At 49.8% G+C, this 12,800-nt stretch overlaps 1 protein-coding gene across 6 annotated transcripts in view; it reads right to left on the bottom strand.

Moving 5' to 3' along the window:
• Nucleotides 1-296: 296 nt before the first annotated feature.
• Nucleotides 297-12,800, bottom strand: part of Slc44a2 (solute carrier family 44 member 2 (CTL2 blood group)) — a 33,096-nt gene continuing 20,592 nt past the window's right edge. For 2 of the 6 annotated variants that reach the window (XM_075966642.1, XM_075966640.1), the window contains exons 11-23: nt 10,982-11,113; nt 10,144-10,243; nt 9,971-10,063; nt 9,261-9,345; nt 8,341-8,603; nt 8,165-8,259; nt 7,459-7,562; nt 7,272-7,345; nt 7,054-7,124; nt 6,831-6,919; nt 2,600-2,684; nt 2,037-2,164; nt 297-1,487 (exon numbers count right to left, since the gene is read on the bottom strand). In XM_075966642.1, the coding sequence (XP_075822757.1) occupies nt 2,040-2,164; nt 2,600-2,684; nt 6,831-6,919; nt 7,054-7,124; nt 7,272-7,345; nt 7,459-7,562; nt 8,165-8,259; nt 8,341-8,603; nt 9,261-9,345; nt 9,971-10,063; nt 10,144-10,243; nt 10,982-11,113 (1,316 nt within the window). In that variant the 3' untranslated portion in view covers nt 297-1,487; nt 2,037-2,039. Of the gene's footprint in view, nt 1,488-1,992; nt 2,165-2,599; nt 2,685-6,830; nt 6,920-7,053; nt 7,125-7,271; nt 7,346-7,458; nt 7,563-8,164; nt 8,260-8,340; nt 8,604-9,260; nt 9,346-9,970; nt 10,064-10,143; nt 10,244-10,981; nt 11,114-12,800 lie in introns of all 6 variants that reach the window. The other 4 variants (XM_075966641.1, XM_075966646.1, XM_075966644.1 and 1 more) reach the window with 2 other exon arrangements.

Below are 12,800 nucleotides of genomic sequence, written 5' to 3' on the forward strand. Positions count from 1 at the left end.
AATTAAAAATAAGAGCAGCTCTCCTCGATTGTGCGACATCAGGTTCAGGGGCAGGACGACTGTGTGCAGGGAAGTTACTGAGGGAGGAGGAGGTGTTTCTGGGCTCTTTGGATCAGTTCCTAATCGAAACCTTTTGTTCATTAGGGGTGCACAGGAAACTCAACAGAAGCTGCAGAGGTAGCTCTGGAGGTGAGCAAGGCTGGGTTCTCATCCCTCCTCTTCCCTTTGAGCAAGCTGCCATAGCTCAGAGACGCCCAGAGTTTCCCACATTCCCCCCACAGACATGCAGGTCAGGATCCATACAAGAGGCACTTTATTTAATGGTTGGAATGCAATTACGTAAGCACAGGGCTGGGCGTACAGGGAGGAAGGGCCAGTGATGGCACACAGGCAGGCACAGGAAACTGAGGGACCCAGGCTGCTTCCACCATCCTGGTATCTTACTGATAGGCAAAGAGGGGTGAGGGAGGGCCTGGGCAAAGACAAAGTGGAGGGTCAGTCAACTGGCCCCCAAGTTCGAGAAGTTTGGCAAGAAGATTCTAGTGTTAGGTGAAAGAACACCCACCTCATCCCCGGAAACCATCCCTTGGGTGAACTCAAGTTTCTTTCCTCTTACAAAGACAGCAGTGTGGATTCCTGGCAGAGAAAGGGGCGGGGCAGCAGCCCTGTCCTCTTTCATCTTCCAGCGTGAACCTCAAGTTTTCCATTAAGAAGCCCTCAGGCAGGCCACTCTGGAGGCTCTAACAGAGGCCCCACCTCCCACCACCACTCTCACTCCTTGCATCAGCCCCTCCCCCACACTGTCTCTTTATCAGGAAGAGTCCTTCAGTTCTTCCTTCCTGTGACCCCAGCCACCTCCAGGCTAGAGGTGGGGTTACAAATGAAGGCACTCGGTGGCTCCCTCCAGCTGTGGAGCCTGGTGGAGGAAAAAAAGACAGACCCTTACTGTATGTCTAGATTAAAACGTGGTAAGAATGAGAAAAGCATTTGTCAGCCCTTGGGCTGAATCAGTCATGGAGATCCAATCTGTTCCAGCAGGAGCAGGTAGGGGAAGCTTGGATCTGGGGTTCACTGAGCCCACCTACAGGGGCTTTCATCCAGTCTTTCCCTCGGCTGGAAGGGGCACAGGAAGTACAAAGAAGCTTTCTGCAGACATCCTCGGGCCAGCTCCCGCCCTCGACTTCAAGTCACTTCACCGTATTGGCACCATCTGAGCCAGTGAGAACTGGAGGCACCCATACTGTCCCATCTCCCGGAAATGGGCATTCGGGGAGGGTAGCAGAGAGGCAGTGATGTGACTTTAGGCAAGCCCGATGAGCTGGGGAATCTGACCCAAGCACCGGATCCCAGCTTCCTGAGAGGGCCAGGAGGCAGATGTCTTTAGGATTCTGCTACCTTCTTGTTGGTTTTATTCAACAGTTTCTTGAGGGTGGAAGACATGAAGTAAGGCCTCTCAGCTGAACCGTCATTTCTCTCCAGATCCTCCACTGTGGACAGAGCCCCAGAGCAGGCGATGAGAGGGAGCAACAGGGAGGGGTTGAGATGGGGAACAGGGACGGGAGCGGAGGGCCAGAGAGAAGCCTCAGGGGTTAGGAAGCAGCACGTGAAGGAGCAGGGCGTGGCAGCAAAGGCCAGTTACCCAAGGTGCTTAGGAAGCTGAGACAACAAGCCCAGGCTCAAGACCTGCTTTTAAGGTAAATTCAAGGCTAGCCTGGGCAACTGAGTGAGTCACTGTCTCCCAAAGAGGAAGTAAACAAGGCTAGGGACATAGATCCCATAGTTCTGGGGTAGAGCCCCTGCCTAGAGTTCTCCAGCATGAGGCTGGAGCTTGGCTCAGTTGTAGAGCCCCTGCCTAGAATCCCCCTGTGGGAAGATGGGGGTGTGGCTCAGTGGTAGAATGACTTCCTAGTCTTGGGAAAGAGAAGGAAGGGTAGGAAATGACTACAGGAGCCCCACATTCCCGGTCAGGGGAGCCCCGTCACATGCACAAACCCGGTCTCCAGAGGCCCCCTGGCCTGCTCGCCAGTCTCCCTCACTCTCTATTCCTCCTCAACTTCCTCCTGCTTGCCCTCCTGCGGACTCCCCTTCAAAAAGATGTCTCTCATCTCGGGCGACATGAAGTAGGGTCGCTCCTGAGAGCCGTCATTCCTCTCAAGGTCCTCACCTGGGCCCCCCAGGAACCAGCAGGGGGTGAAAAATGGGGTGGTCAGGAAAGGAGGGGATGGAAAAGAGGGGCAGAGGAAAAACAGGGAAGAGGCCAGCAGGTGTGGGGAGAGAAGAAGGGGGTAGAGGGAGAAAAGACATGTGGAGACCAGAGTTAGTGGCAGCCATGGACCCGCTCTAATTCCCAACAAAGCCAGAAATTTCAAAGCCAAAGACCCAGGGGCAGAGTGTTCCAGCTACAGCTTGGGGATAGGAGGGTGAGGAACAGTTAGCTTGGAGCACGGTGAGGAAGCATGCATGGCCTAGTAGAAGGGATATCCAGGACCCAGGGAACTCTGGGATGATGGTGGTGCTTTTGTGGGAGGAGGGATTTCCTTGTCCATTGGGGAGAAGGGAGTCAGGGCCCCTGTTGGGCTGAGATAAAGGGGTCACTCACAGAAACAGAGGAACAATGTGTCCACACACATGCCGTAGACGCTGAAGAAGCCATGTGCAATCATATAGGAGCCAATGATCACTGTCTACACAAGAGGAACACCTTGTTTTAGTCCAGCTCGGTTCAGAACCCCACTGTTCTCCTTAGCGTGAGACCTCTCATTCTCACGAGCCCAGAGGCTGTCTGCGGTCGTAGCACTTATGGCAATCCTCTTGCCTCACCTTTTTCTTAAACAGATTTGTTTATTTATTATGTATATAGTGTTCTGCCTGCACACCAGAAGGGGGCATAAGATCTCATCACAGATGGTTGTGAGCCACCATGTGGTTGCTGGGAAATGAACTCAGGACCTCTGGAAGAACAACCTTAGCCTCTGAGCCATATCTCCAACCCTCTTTTTAATCTTTTTATGTGTGTGAGTGTTTTGCTTACATGTTTGTATGTGCACGATGTATGTGCCTGATACCCAATATCAGGAAAGGTCATCAGATGCCCTGGGACCGGAGTTAAAGATGGTTGTAAACCACCACATGAATCCTGGGAACTGAATCCAGATCCTTTGCAAAAGCAATAAGTATTCTTAACTGCCGAGGCATCTCTCCAGCCCTTTAAAACATTTATTTTTGTCTGGTGTGGTGGTAATTAACCCCAGCACCTGGAAAGCAGAGGCAAACAGGTCTGTGTGGGCAAAGATTACCAAGGTCTACACAGAGTTCCAGGCCAGCCAGGGCCGCACAGCAAGACCCTGTCTCAAAAAAAAAAAGGTTATTATCATGTCAATGCGGCTACACAGAGAGTAAATCTTTTCCTGTTGTTCCTCAGTGAAAGATTTTTTGTTTTGCTTTGTTTTTCAAGACAGAGTTTCTCTGTGAAGCAGGCCTGGCTGTCCTAGAACTCACTTTGTTGACCAGGCTGGTTTTGAACTCATAGAGATCTGCCTGCCTCTGCCTTCCAAGTGCTGGAATTAAAGGTGTGCACCACCATCACTCGGCTAAAAGATTTATTTTGATTATGCATATGCACACATGCACCTGAGTACAACTGTCCAGGGAGGCCAGAAGAGGCCATTGGATCCCTGGAACAGGAATCACAGCCTGGAGCAGTGGCTAGGACTTGAGTCCTGTGCTAGTGCGGCGTCCCCTCACCACAGAGCCACTTCTCCAGCCTCCTGCCTCCGCTTTCTGAGTGCTGAGAGGAGAAGCATAAACCACACAGCTGATGGCGTGTGTGAAGGCCGGGTCAGTATCTGGAGTCCTCTCTCTCCACTTAGTTTAAATGTGTGTTTGCACATACATATCTCCCCCCTCAGAGTGTGCATACACCACAGTGCACAAACGGAGGTAAGAAGGAAGTTGGCCATCTGGCCCAAGGCACAGAATTCATGTCTTCAGACTTGGCAAGTTACTGAGCCACCTTGCTGGACCCTTACCTTAGTTATTTGAGATAAACTGGTGCTCACTGATTGGCTAGAATGTTTGGCCAGTGAGCTCTGGGGATCTGCACAGTTCTAGAGTTCCAGACGTTCACATGGTATTGTGCTTGTGTGTGTATGTGTGTGCTATTCTGTGGTCCAGGCTGGCCATGAACTCACAAGCCCCCTGCCTCAGTATGAGCCACCACAGTCCAATTGGCCCTCTCTGGAATAAATTTTTTTTTTTTGAGACAGTCTCGTACATCTCCGTCTGGCCTCAAAATACCAAGTAGCCGAGGATGACACTGAACTCCTGACCCTCCTGCCTCTGCTTCTGAAGGACTGGGATAACAGGCCTGAGTGACCAGGTCTCACCTGAAAGAGCATCTTCCATGCCTCAGCTAGGAGAAACCAGTCAGCTACATAATGCTCCTTTGCTTTCTCCAGCCTCAGTGCCTTTGCACGTGCTGTCCGGGTTATAAGTAACCATTTCTGCTTTCAGCTCTAAAGCAAGTCCTCAGGGACCCGGCCTCCGGAAACTGCATCTGCTGTCTGATCCCACGTCACCCTGTTCTAGTACTGTGTGTGTCCCCTTTAGGCTTCACCCAGCTGCAGTTTTATGTGTGTTTGGGACATTGTGAAGTTGAATCCCACATTGCACTGGGCCTATAATCTCATCACTTTGAAGGCTCCAACACAAGGAGAGCCTGAGTCTGAGGCCAGCCTGGGCTGCACAGCAAATTCCAGTACTGCCTGGATATCTAGATGTCAGTGGATAAAGGGCTTGCTGTGCAAAACTGAGGGATGGAGTTAGGATCCCAGCACCCATACCCCACCTGTAACTCAGTACATAGGCTGATGGCAGCCGGTCTCCAGGGCCAGCTGGATATCTAGACTGCCCAAAAGTCAGCAGGAGACCCTGTCAGAAATTCACCCCGATATTAACCTCGGGCCTCTGCCTGCACACACATGCGCTGTCGTACGTGTAACTGGTCCTACACACATGGAAAAAATAGTAGGAGTTACTCTTTTTTTCCCCACCCATTTTTGTTTTTGAGAGAGAATTTCTCTCTGTAGTCCTGGCTGCCTGCCTCTTCTGTGCTGGGATTAAAGGCGGGTGCCACTGCTGTCCAGCTTGAGCTCCTGCAGACAAGAACTAACACAAACATCTGCGGTCTGGCGTCTTATCCTGTTAGTCTCTTGACTTTCCACACGCCACAGCAGTCTTCTCACATTTCTGGTAGAGCCAGACCTCGAGGTCTCCACTATTCCCTCTGCCTAGATCAGGGCTGGCCTTGAACTCCCTACAAAGCTAAGGATGACACTGAACTTCTTTTTTTTTTTTTGGTTTTTCGAGACAGGGTTTCTCTGTGGCTTTGGAGCCTGTCCTGGAACTAGCTCTTGTAGACCAGGCTGGTCTCGAACTCACAGAGATCCGCCTGCCTCTGCCTCCCGAGTGCTGGGATTAAAGGCGTGCGCCACCACCGCCCGGCCAACACTGAACTTCTGATTCTTCTGCCTGAGCTTCCTAGTGCTGGAATGGCAGGTGTGTGTCATCAGATCATCACTAGGTAATGCCCCTATGCATCTAAATTGTAAGGTCTTGCCTGGCATGACAAGATTTAGCTGTAATCCTAGGGTTGGGAGGCAGGAAGATCAAAAGTTCTTTGCCGGGCTAGGCAGAGCTCTGTAAGTTCCAGCCCAGCCAGGGTGACACAGTGGGAAATCAAGGAAAAAAAAAAAAAGGCAGGGAGGGGGGCTGGAGAGATGGCTCAACAGATAAGAGTATGGGCTGCTCTTCCAAAGGATCTGGGGTCAATTCCTTGGATCAACACGGCAGTTCACAGTCATTTGGTCCAGAGAATTATATGCCTTCTTTTGGCCACCATGGGCATCACACATGCACGTGGTATATAGACATATATTCAGGCAAAACACCAATACACATAAAATGAAAGTAAAGAAATCTTAAGAAAAAAAATTAGGCCAAGTGGTGGTGGCGCATGCCTTTAATTGCAGCGCTCGAGAGACAGAGGCAGGTGGATCTCTGTGAGTTCAAGGCCAGCCAAGAGAGCTGAAAACCTGTCTCAAAAAAGAAGCCCTGTCTCAAAAAAACAAAACAACAAAATTAATAAATTAGTATTTAAAAATTAAATAAAAAACCATCCTACTACGACAATAATAAGACCTATAGGGCCAGGCAATGGTAGCACACACCTTTAATCCCAGCACTCAGGAAGCAGAGGCAGGCGAATCTTTATGAGTTTGAGATCAACCTGGTCTACAGAGCTAGTTTCAGGACAACCAGGGCTACACAGAGAAACCCTGTCTCGAAAAACCAAAAATAAAAAAGAAAGAAAGAAAGGAAGGAAGAGTGGAGGACGTGGAGATATGGCGAGGAGCACTGGCTGCTCTTCCAGGGGTCCTGAGTTCAATTCCCAGCAATCATATGGTGGCTCACAGCCACCTGTAATGAGGTCTGGTGCCCTCTTCTGGTGTGCATATACTCAGTAATGGTGGGTGAATGCACTTACCACCAAGGCAAATGACCTGAGCTCAACTCCTGAAACATGTATGGACAAGCAATCCCCACAAGTTGTTCTGACTTTTCACAAGTGCACCCGCCCCACACAAACAAATTAAAAGTTAGTAACAACACTAGCACCTGTTAAAGAGAAGTCCCTCCGTCTCTGTGCTTGTATACAGTAGGTGACTATTTAGGGACCAATAACTAATGACTGTGCCCCCAAAAGAATCTGAGCAAACCCTAACTCCCCACCCCTGCTTCTACCCAGACCCTGTGTACCCAAAGGTCCTCACCAGTATCGGGACCCAGTAATAATTGAGAGGCGGAGCTGTATCTTGCACGATTCTGATCCGATGGGTGAAGAAGAAGAAGGCTAGGATGCCTACAATGGAAGGATGCGTGATGGCTGAGACCCCAGGAAGACTCAGTGGGAGATGACCTGTGCCTGACACTGGGTCACAGGTCACTCCCACCAGGCTTCCACACCCAGCAGGGACACCCAATGGCGACACTCACCCACACTACCCACAATCAGAAGTTTGCCCAACAGGAAGAGGAAGTCAGTAACTTTGTCCAGGACGGCCACCCTGTAGGAGATTGAGGGAATAAGTGTGAATGTGGGCTCAGAGCCTGGGAGAGGAGGCAAGATAAGTGGAAGGCTGGTTGAAAAAGGGGCCAGGAGGGGGCTGGGACAGGGAGAGAGGCTGGGGGAGGAGGTGTGTGTGTCCCCTAACCTGATGATATTTCTCATAAGCAGAAAGAAGGCGTTTCTGGCTGAGGTGCAGAAGTTGGTGCCATAAATAGCAATCTAGAATGAAGAGAAAGTCCGAGGTCCGTGGGATGGACACGGGGGACTAACACACACACACGCACACACACACACACACACACCCCGCTGCAGCAACCAGCACTACCGCTCACCATGATATAAGCATTCCTATTCAGGAACTTGATAAACTTCTCTAGGCACCAGAAGCAGCACTTGAGACAGACCATGACGAACCTGGCAAACTTGTTCTGTGCAGCTGAAAGAGGAGAAGAGATGTAGGGGTAGGAAGAGACTGGTCTGGTTTGGTAGAGACCCCAGAGTTCAGCAAGACAGTAAGGATTACAAGTCTGGGGCTTGCCTGAACTACTAGGCTAACCTGGACAACTTAGCAAGACTGCTCAAAATCAATCAATCAATCGATCCAGGTGCTGACCCACAAAAGGAATCTCCAAGGATCAGGAATTAAGGTCATTCTTGGCTATTTAGTGAGTTGGATGCCAGCCTTTCAAACCAAGACAGCTAGGGGTGGTGACGTTGCCTTCAGCCCTAGCACTGTTGAAGGAGCAGGCAGACCTGTGAGTTCTAGGCCAGCCAGGACTGCACAGTAAAACGCTGTCTCAAAAAACAAAACCAGAAAGCCTTAGTCCAGTCTTGCTAGCCAGACTCAACGGTCCACAGCTCCTGCTGGACCTCCCCTTCAACAATAGGAACTCTAAGCAGTTCAGTTGGCTGTTCTAGCTGCTCCTCTGCCTCTTAGCACCCCTTCCTCTAACAGAAAGGTAGAGGCTTAGCTCTGGCTCCTGCCCCTCAAGCAAGACCCAGCCCAGGCCCTGGCTGAAGCTCCAGGCAGGGCGGCACCTTTCAGGCGCTGGTCCAGGTACTCCAGCGTCACTCGGATGATCTGCACGACAGCAAGGATAAGTGAGCCGAAGGCCAGGGAGCCTGTGTGGTACCTGAAATCAACAGGGGCGGTCAGTGGCCCAGCCAGAGGAATTCCCTGCGTCCCTTCTCTTCCCAACCCGACTCCCCGTTACCTGAGCGCTCTGCCAAAAGCAGAGAAGAGGGGAAAGGCAGGCATGTCTTCAGGCTTACGCAGAGCCCAGTAATAGGAGGCAAAGGCTCCGGCCAAGGTCACCTGGCCCAGCGCCAGCACGAAGTTGGACAGCCAGAAGAACATGAATGCATTGAAGAACTGCAGGCCCAGCAGGGCACGGTGGTAGGCAGACTCGCCACCATAGAAGGCAAACTGGCAGTGGCCATTGGGACACAGGCGGCTTTCATTCGCTGAGGGGAATGTCTGGGGAAGGGGCGAGAGGCCCCAACAGAACACAGGTCAGAAGTTCAGAGTAGGCTGATGTTGGACCACAGGGCAGGTCCTAGAAGCAAGACTACCCATTACAAAAGAGAAAGGTGTTGTGGGGCCCTGAGGAGATGGCTTAGTAGGAAAGGGGTCTTAAAAATGAGGACTTGAGTTCAAGCCTCCATCATCACTCCCATAAACAGCTGGGTGTGTCCCGTGCTCGCTTGTAGCTCCAGTGCTACAGGGAGCAGAGATGCTGTCTGAAGGGAATCAGGCTGAGAGATACAGAGCAGGGCATTTCCACAAACACATATGTACCCATAACACACCACACGCACATGTGTGCGCGCGCGCGTGCGCACACACATACACATACACACACACACACACACACACACCCCAGAAGTCAAGAAAAGGGTAGAGGGACAAAAAGTGATACCACAGGGAGGGAAGATGTATACAGTTCAGCATGCGGGGTGGGGGACAGCCAAGTTGATCAGCTCCTGCCTTCCCCTGAAAAACTACCTAATCAGCAATGGCTTGAGAGCTCCACTCTACTAAGCCCAACACACAGAGCAAGTGCCACACATTTGCTGAATTATCGTCAAGGGGAGGCTGCTGGGGCAACGCCTGTCCTCCCACAGGGATGCCTACCTCTGGGTTGCAGGTTTGCCCCAAAAGCGGGCAGGATGTGTCATCGAAAATCTTGTACACAGCTACGTTAGAGGTAGACAGGAAGCTGCGCACACATTAAGGAAACTGAAATCTGGGACTGGTAATCCAAGGAGTCGGGGGAATCCAGGAGTAGGGCTCACCCTTGTAATCCCAAAACGGGAGGCAGAGGGAAGAGAAAGACTGCTACACAGCGAGTTGCAGGAAAGCAGAACTGCAGAGTAAGGCTCTGTCTGGAAGAAGCCACAAGGGCAGGGAGACATCTGATAAAGGCACCGAGCCTAATGGCCTGAGCTGGACACACAAGACCTACTCAAGAGGGTCACTGACTTTGGCAAGTTGTCTTATGACCTCTGAATACTGCTGCCCCTTTACCCAAAATATATAAACGTAACAGGACATTTTTTGTTTGCTTTGTTTTGTTTTGTGAGACAGGGTTTCTCTGTGTAGCCCTGACTGTCCTGGAACTCGTTCTATAGACCAGACTGGCCCCGAACTCACAGAGATCTGCCAGCCTCTGCCTCTTGAGTACTGGGATTAAAGACATGCACCATTACTGCCCAGTCTAGAAATTTTTAAAATAAAGAGAGCCATGGGAAAAGGACCACACAGTCCAACCCCACCCTGAGCTGCAGGACATTTAGGGACATTTGTCCCTGGGGATCACAGACTGACAGTTGAGCAGTGGATACACAGCGGTGCTGGCCCAGTAGGCAATGCAGAGACACAAGAGGAAGAAAGTCACCAGTGGGTAGAGCATGGAGCACATGACATGTCTCACAGCCCTGGGGAGAAACAGAGATAGATGTCAGGGCCAGATGCCTCAGGTTGAAACCCTAGGCACATCCCTGGCTCTTCCGGCTACCTGCTGGCTTCTTTGATGAGGGCTATGGCGATTAATATCCTCTTGCGAAGAAAGATGAGTAACAGGATGATAACCACCTCCAGGATGCTTAAAATGATCACTGTGGAGAAGGATGGGCAGCCACCAGGAGGCTCATCAGCTGCAGGCTCTCGCGCCAAGCCTGATGCTCTTAGTCCCATTCCCAGGACCCACAAGTAAAGCAGAGAACTGGTAATGAAAGTTGTTCCCTGACCTCCACACAGCAGGGCTTTGGCATAGATGTCCCCTCCCAACAAGGAAATATTATACGGGCTGGAGAGATGGCTCAATGGTTAAGAGCACTAGCTGTTCTTCCAGAGGTCCTGAGTTCAATTCCCAGCAACCACATGATGGCTCACAACCATCTGTAATGAGATCTGGTGCCCTCTTCTGACCTGCAGATGTACATGCAGGCAGAACACTGAATACATAATAAATAAATAAATCTTTAAAAAAAAAAAAAAAAAAGGAAATATTATACATAATTTTTAAAAAATTAAAAGTAATAAGAAATGAAATAGATTTAAAAATAAAGTAACATACAATTAAATGATTTCTTTCTTTCTTTCTTTTTTTTTTTTTTTGATTTTCGAGACAGGGTTTCTCTGAAGTTTTTGGTGGCTATCCTGGAACTAGCTCTTGTAGACCAGGCTGGCCTCGAACTCACAAGAGATCCACCTGCCTCTGCCTCCCAAGTGCTGGGATTAAAGGCGTTAAATGATTTCTATAAAAACTGAGAGTGAGCTTTTTGGGAGTCCACCCCAATCCCTCCAAGGTTTCCCATAATGCAAAAATGGGGGGGGCAAATGACCCAACTCACTGAAGGCCATCCAGGTCTGCCGCAAATGCAGGTACACTCGGAGGTCCGTCTGGAAGCCAAGGTCCACCAAGGAGATGTCCGAGCCCGCCTCTCCCCTCAGTCTTGAGTACTCCATATAGCAGTGAAATATTCCTGCAGATAGCCACAACCCAGATAGTAATTTTCTTTTTTGTTTATTTTTTAAGACAGGGTCTCACTAGGTAGCCCTAGCTGGCCTGGAACTTACTATAAGACTGGGCTCTCATGGGGCTGGAGAGATGGCTCAGAGGTTAAGAGCACTGACTGTTTTACCAAAGGTCCCGAGTTCAATTCCCAGCAACCACATGATGGCTCACACCATCTGTAATGAGATCTAGTGTCCTCTTCTGTATGCATGTATGCATGCAGGCAGGAAACTAAATATAATAAACAAATATAGTCTTAAAAAAAAAAAAAGACCGGCTGGGCGGTGGTGGCGCACGCCTTTAATCCCAGCACTCGGGAGGCAGAGGCAGGCGGATCTCTGTGAGTTCGAGGCCAGCCTGGTCTACAAGAGCTAGTTCCAGGACAGGAACCAAAAGCTACAGAGAAACCCTGTCTCGAAAAATCAAAAAAAAAAAAAAAAAAAAAAAAGACCAGGCTCTTGCTTGATAAATGAGTATGAATGGGTAGTAGGATGCTCCCCACCTGATGACAACCTGAAGCCATCGAGGTGCGGCACACCTCTTTAAAGCCAGTAGTGGGGAGTCAGAGGAAAGATACAGTTCTAGGCCAGCCAGGGCTATATACACTGAGTATATACCTGCCTCAAAATTTAAATAAAAATCATGCTAAATTATCAACAACAGTCCAGACCATAGTTAACATGAACAACTTTTGTCTTTTGTTTTTTGAGACTATATGGCAGGATCTATATTCAAATTTATGATCCTCTTGACTTTGCCTCCCTTGGCAGAGGATAATAGGTATGTGCCACCATGCTAACACAAGTGTTTCAATATCTGGATCTTCAGATTGAGTTCCAAGGGAAAATATCAGAATAAGGGCCAGCAATGGCTCAGTGATTAAAGGCACCTGCTGCCAAGCCTGATGACCTAAGTTCAATTCCTGGTACCCACAAAGTAAAAGGAGAGAAACCACTTTTGCAACTTGTCCTCTGATGTCTATACACACAGCGTGGTACACGTGTATGCACACACATATGTGTGTACACAGACACACACAATAAGTGAACACAATACAAAAATACAGAAGAAATGTCGGGCAGTTGTGGCACACACCTTTAATCCCAACATGCAGAAGGCAGAGGCAGGTGGATCTCTGAATTTGAGGACAGCCTGGTTTCCACAGTGAGTTTGAGGCCAAGGCTACACAGAGAAACCCTGTCTCGAAACCCCCCAAAACAAACAAACACAAAAGAAGAAAACTCAGCCGGGCTGTGGTGGCGCACACCTTTAATCCCAGCACTCGGGAGGCAGAGGCAGGCGGATCTCTGTGAGTTCGAGACCAGCCTGGTCTACAAGAGCTAGTTCCAGGACAGGCTCCAAAACCACAGAGAAACCCTGTCTCGAAAAACCAAAAAAAAAAAAAAAAAAAAAAAGAAGAAAACTCAGTCAGAACAAGGGCCACTGGTTTGCACACTAGGCCTCTGCCCTGCACAGGCCTCCTCTGATATCATCACATACTACCACATCACTGCCTTCTCACTGAGTCTCCAAGTAGGAAACATTAGTTGTTCCCATTAGATAGTGGAAGTAATTGCGCACAGGGAGGCTTAGTCATGTGCCTGAGGACAGAGCTAGGAAGCAGCGAAGCTGGGATTTGAATCCAGCATCCTGGC

This window comes from Microtus pennsylvanicus, chromosome 3 (genome assembly GCF_037038515.1).
Source record: "Microtus pennsylvanicus isolate mMicPen1 chromosome 3, mMicPen1.hap1, whole genome shotgun sequence".
NCBI classification, from domain to species: domain Eukaryota; kingdom Metazoa; phylum Chordata; class Mammalia; order Rodentia; family Cricetidae; genus Microtus; species Microtus pennsylvanicus.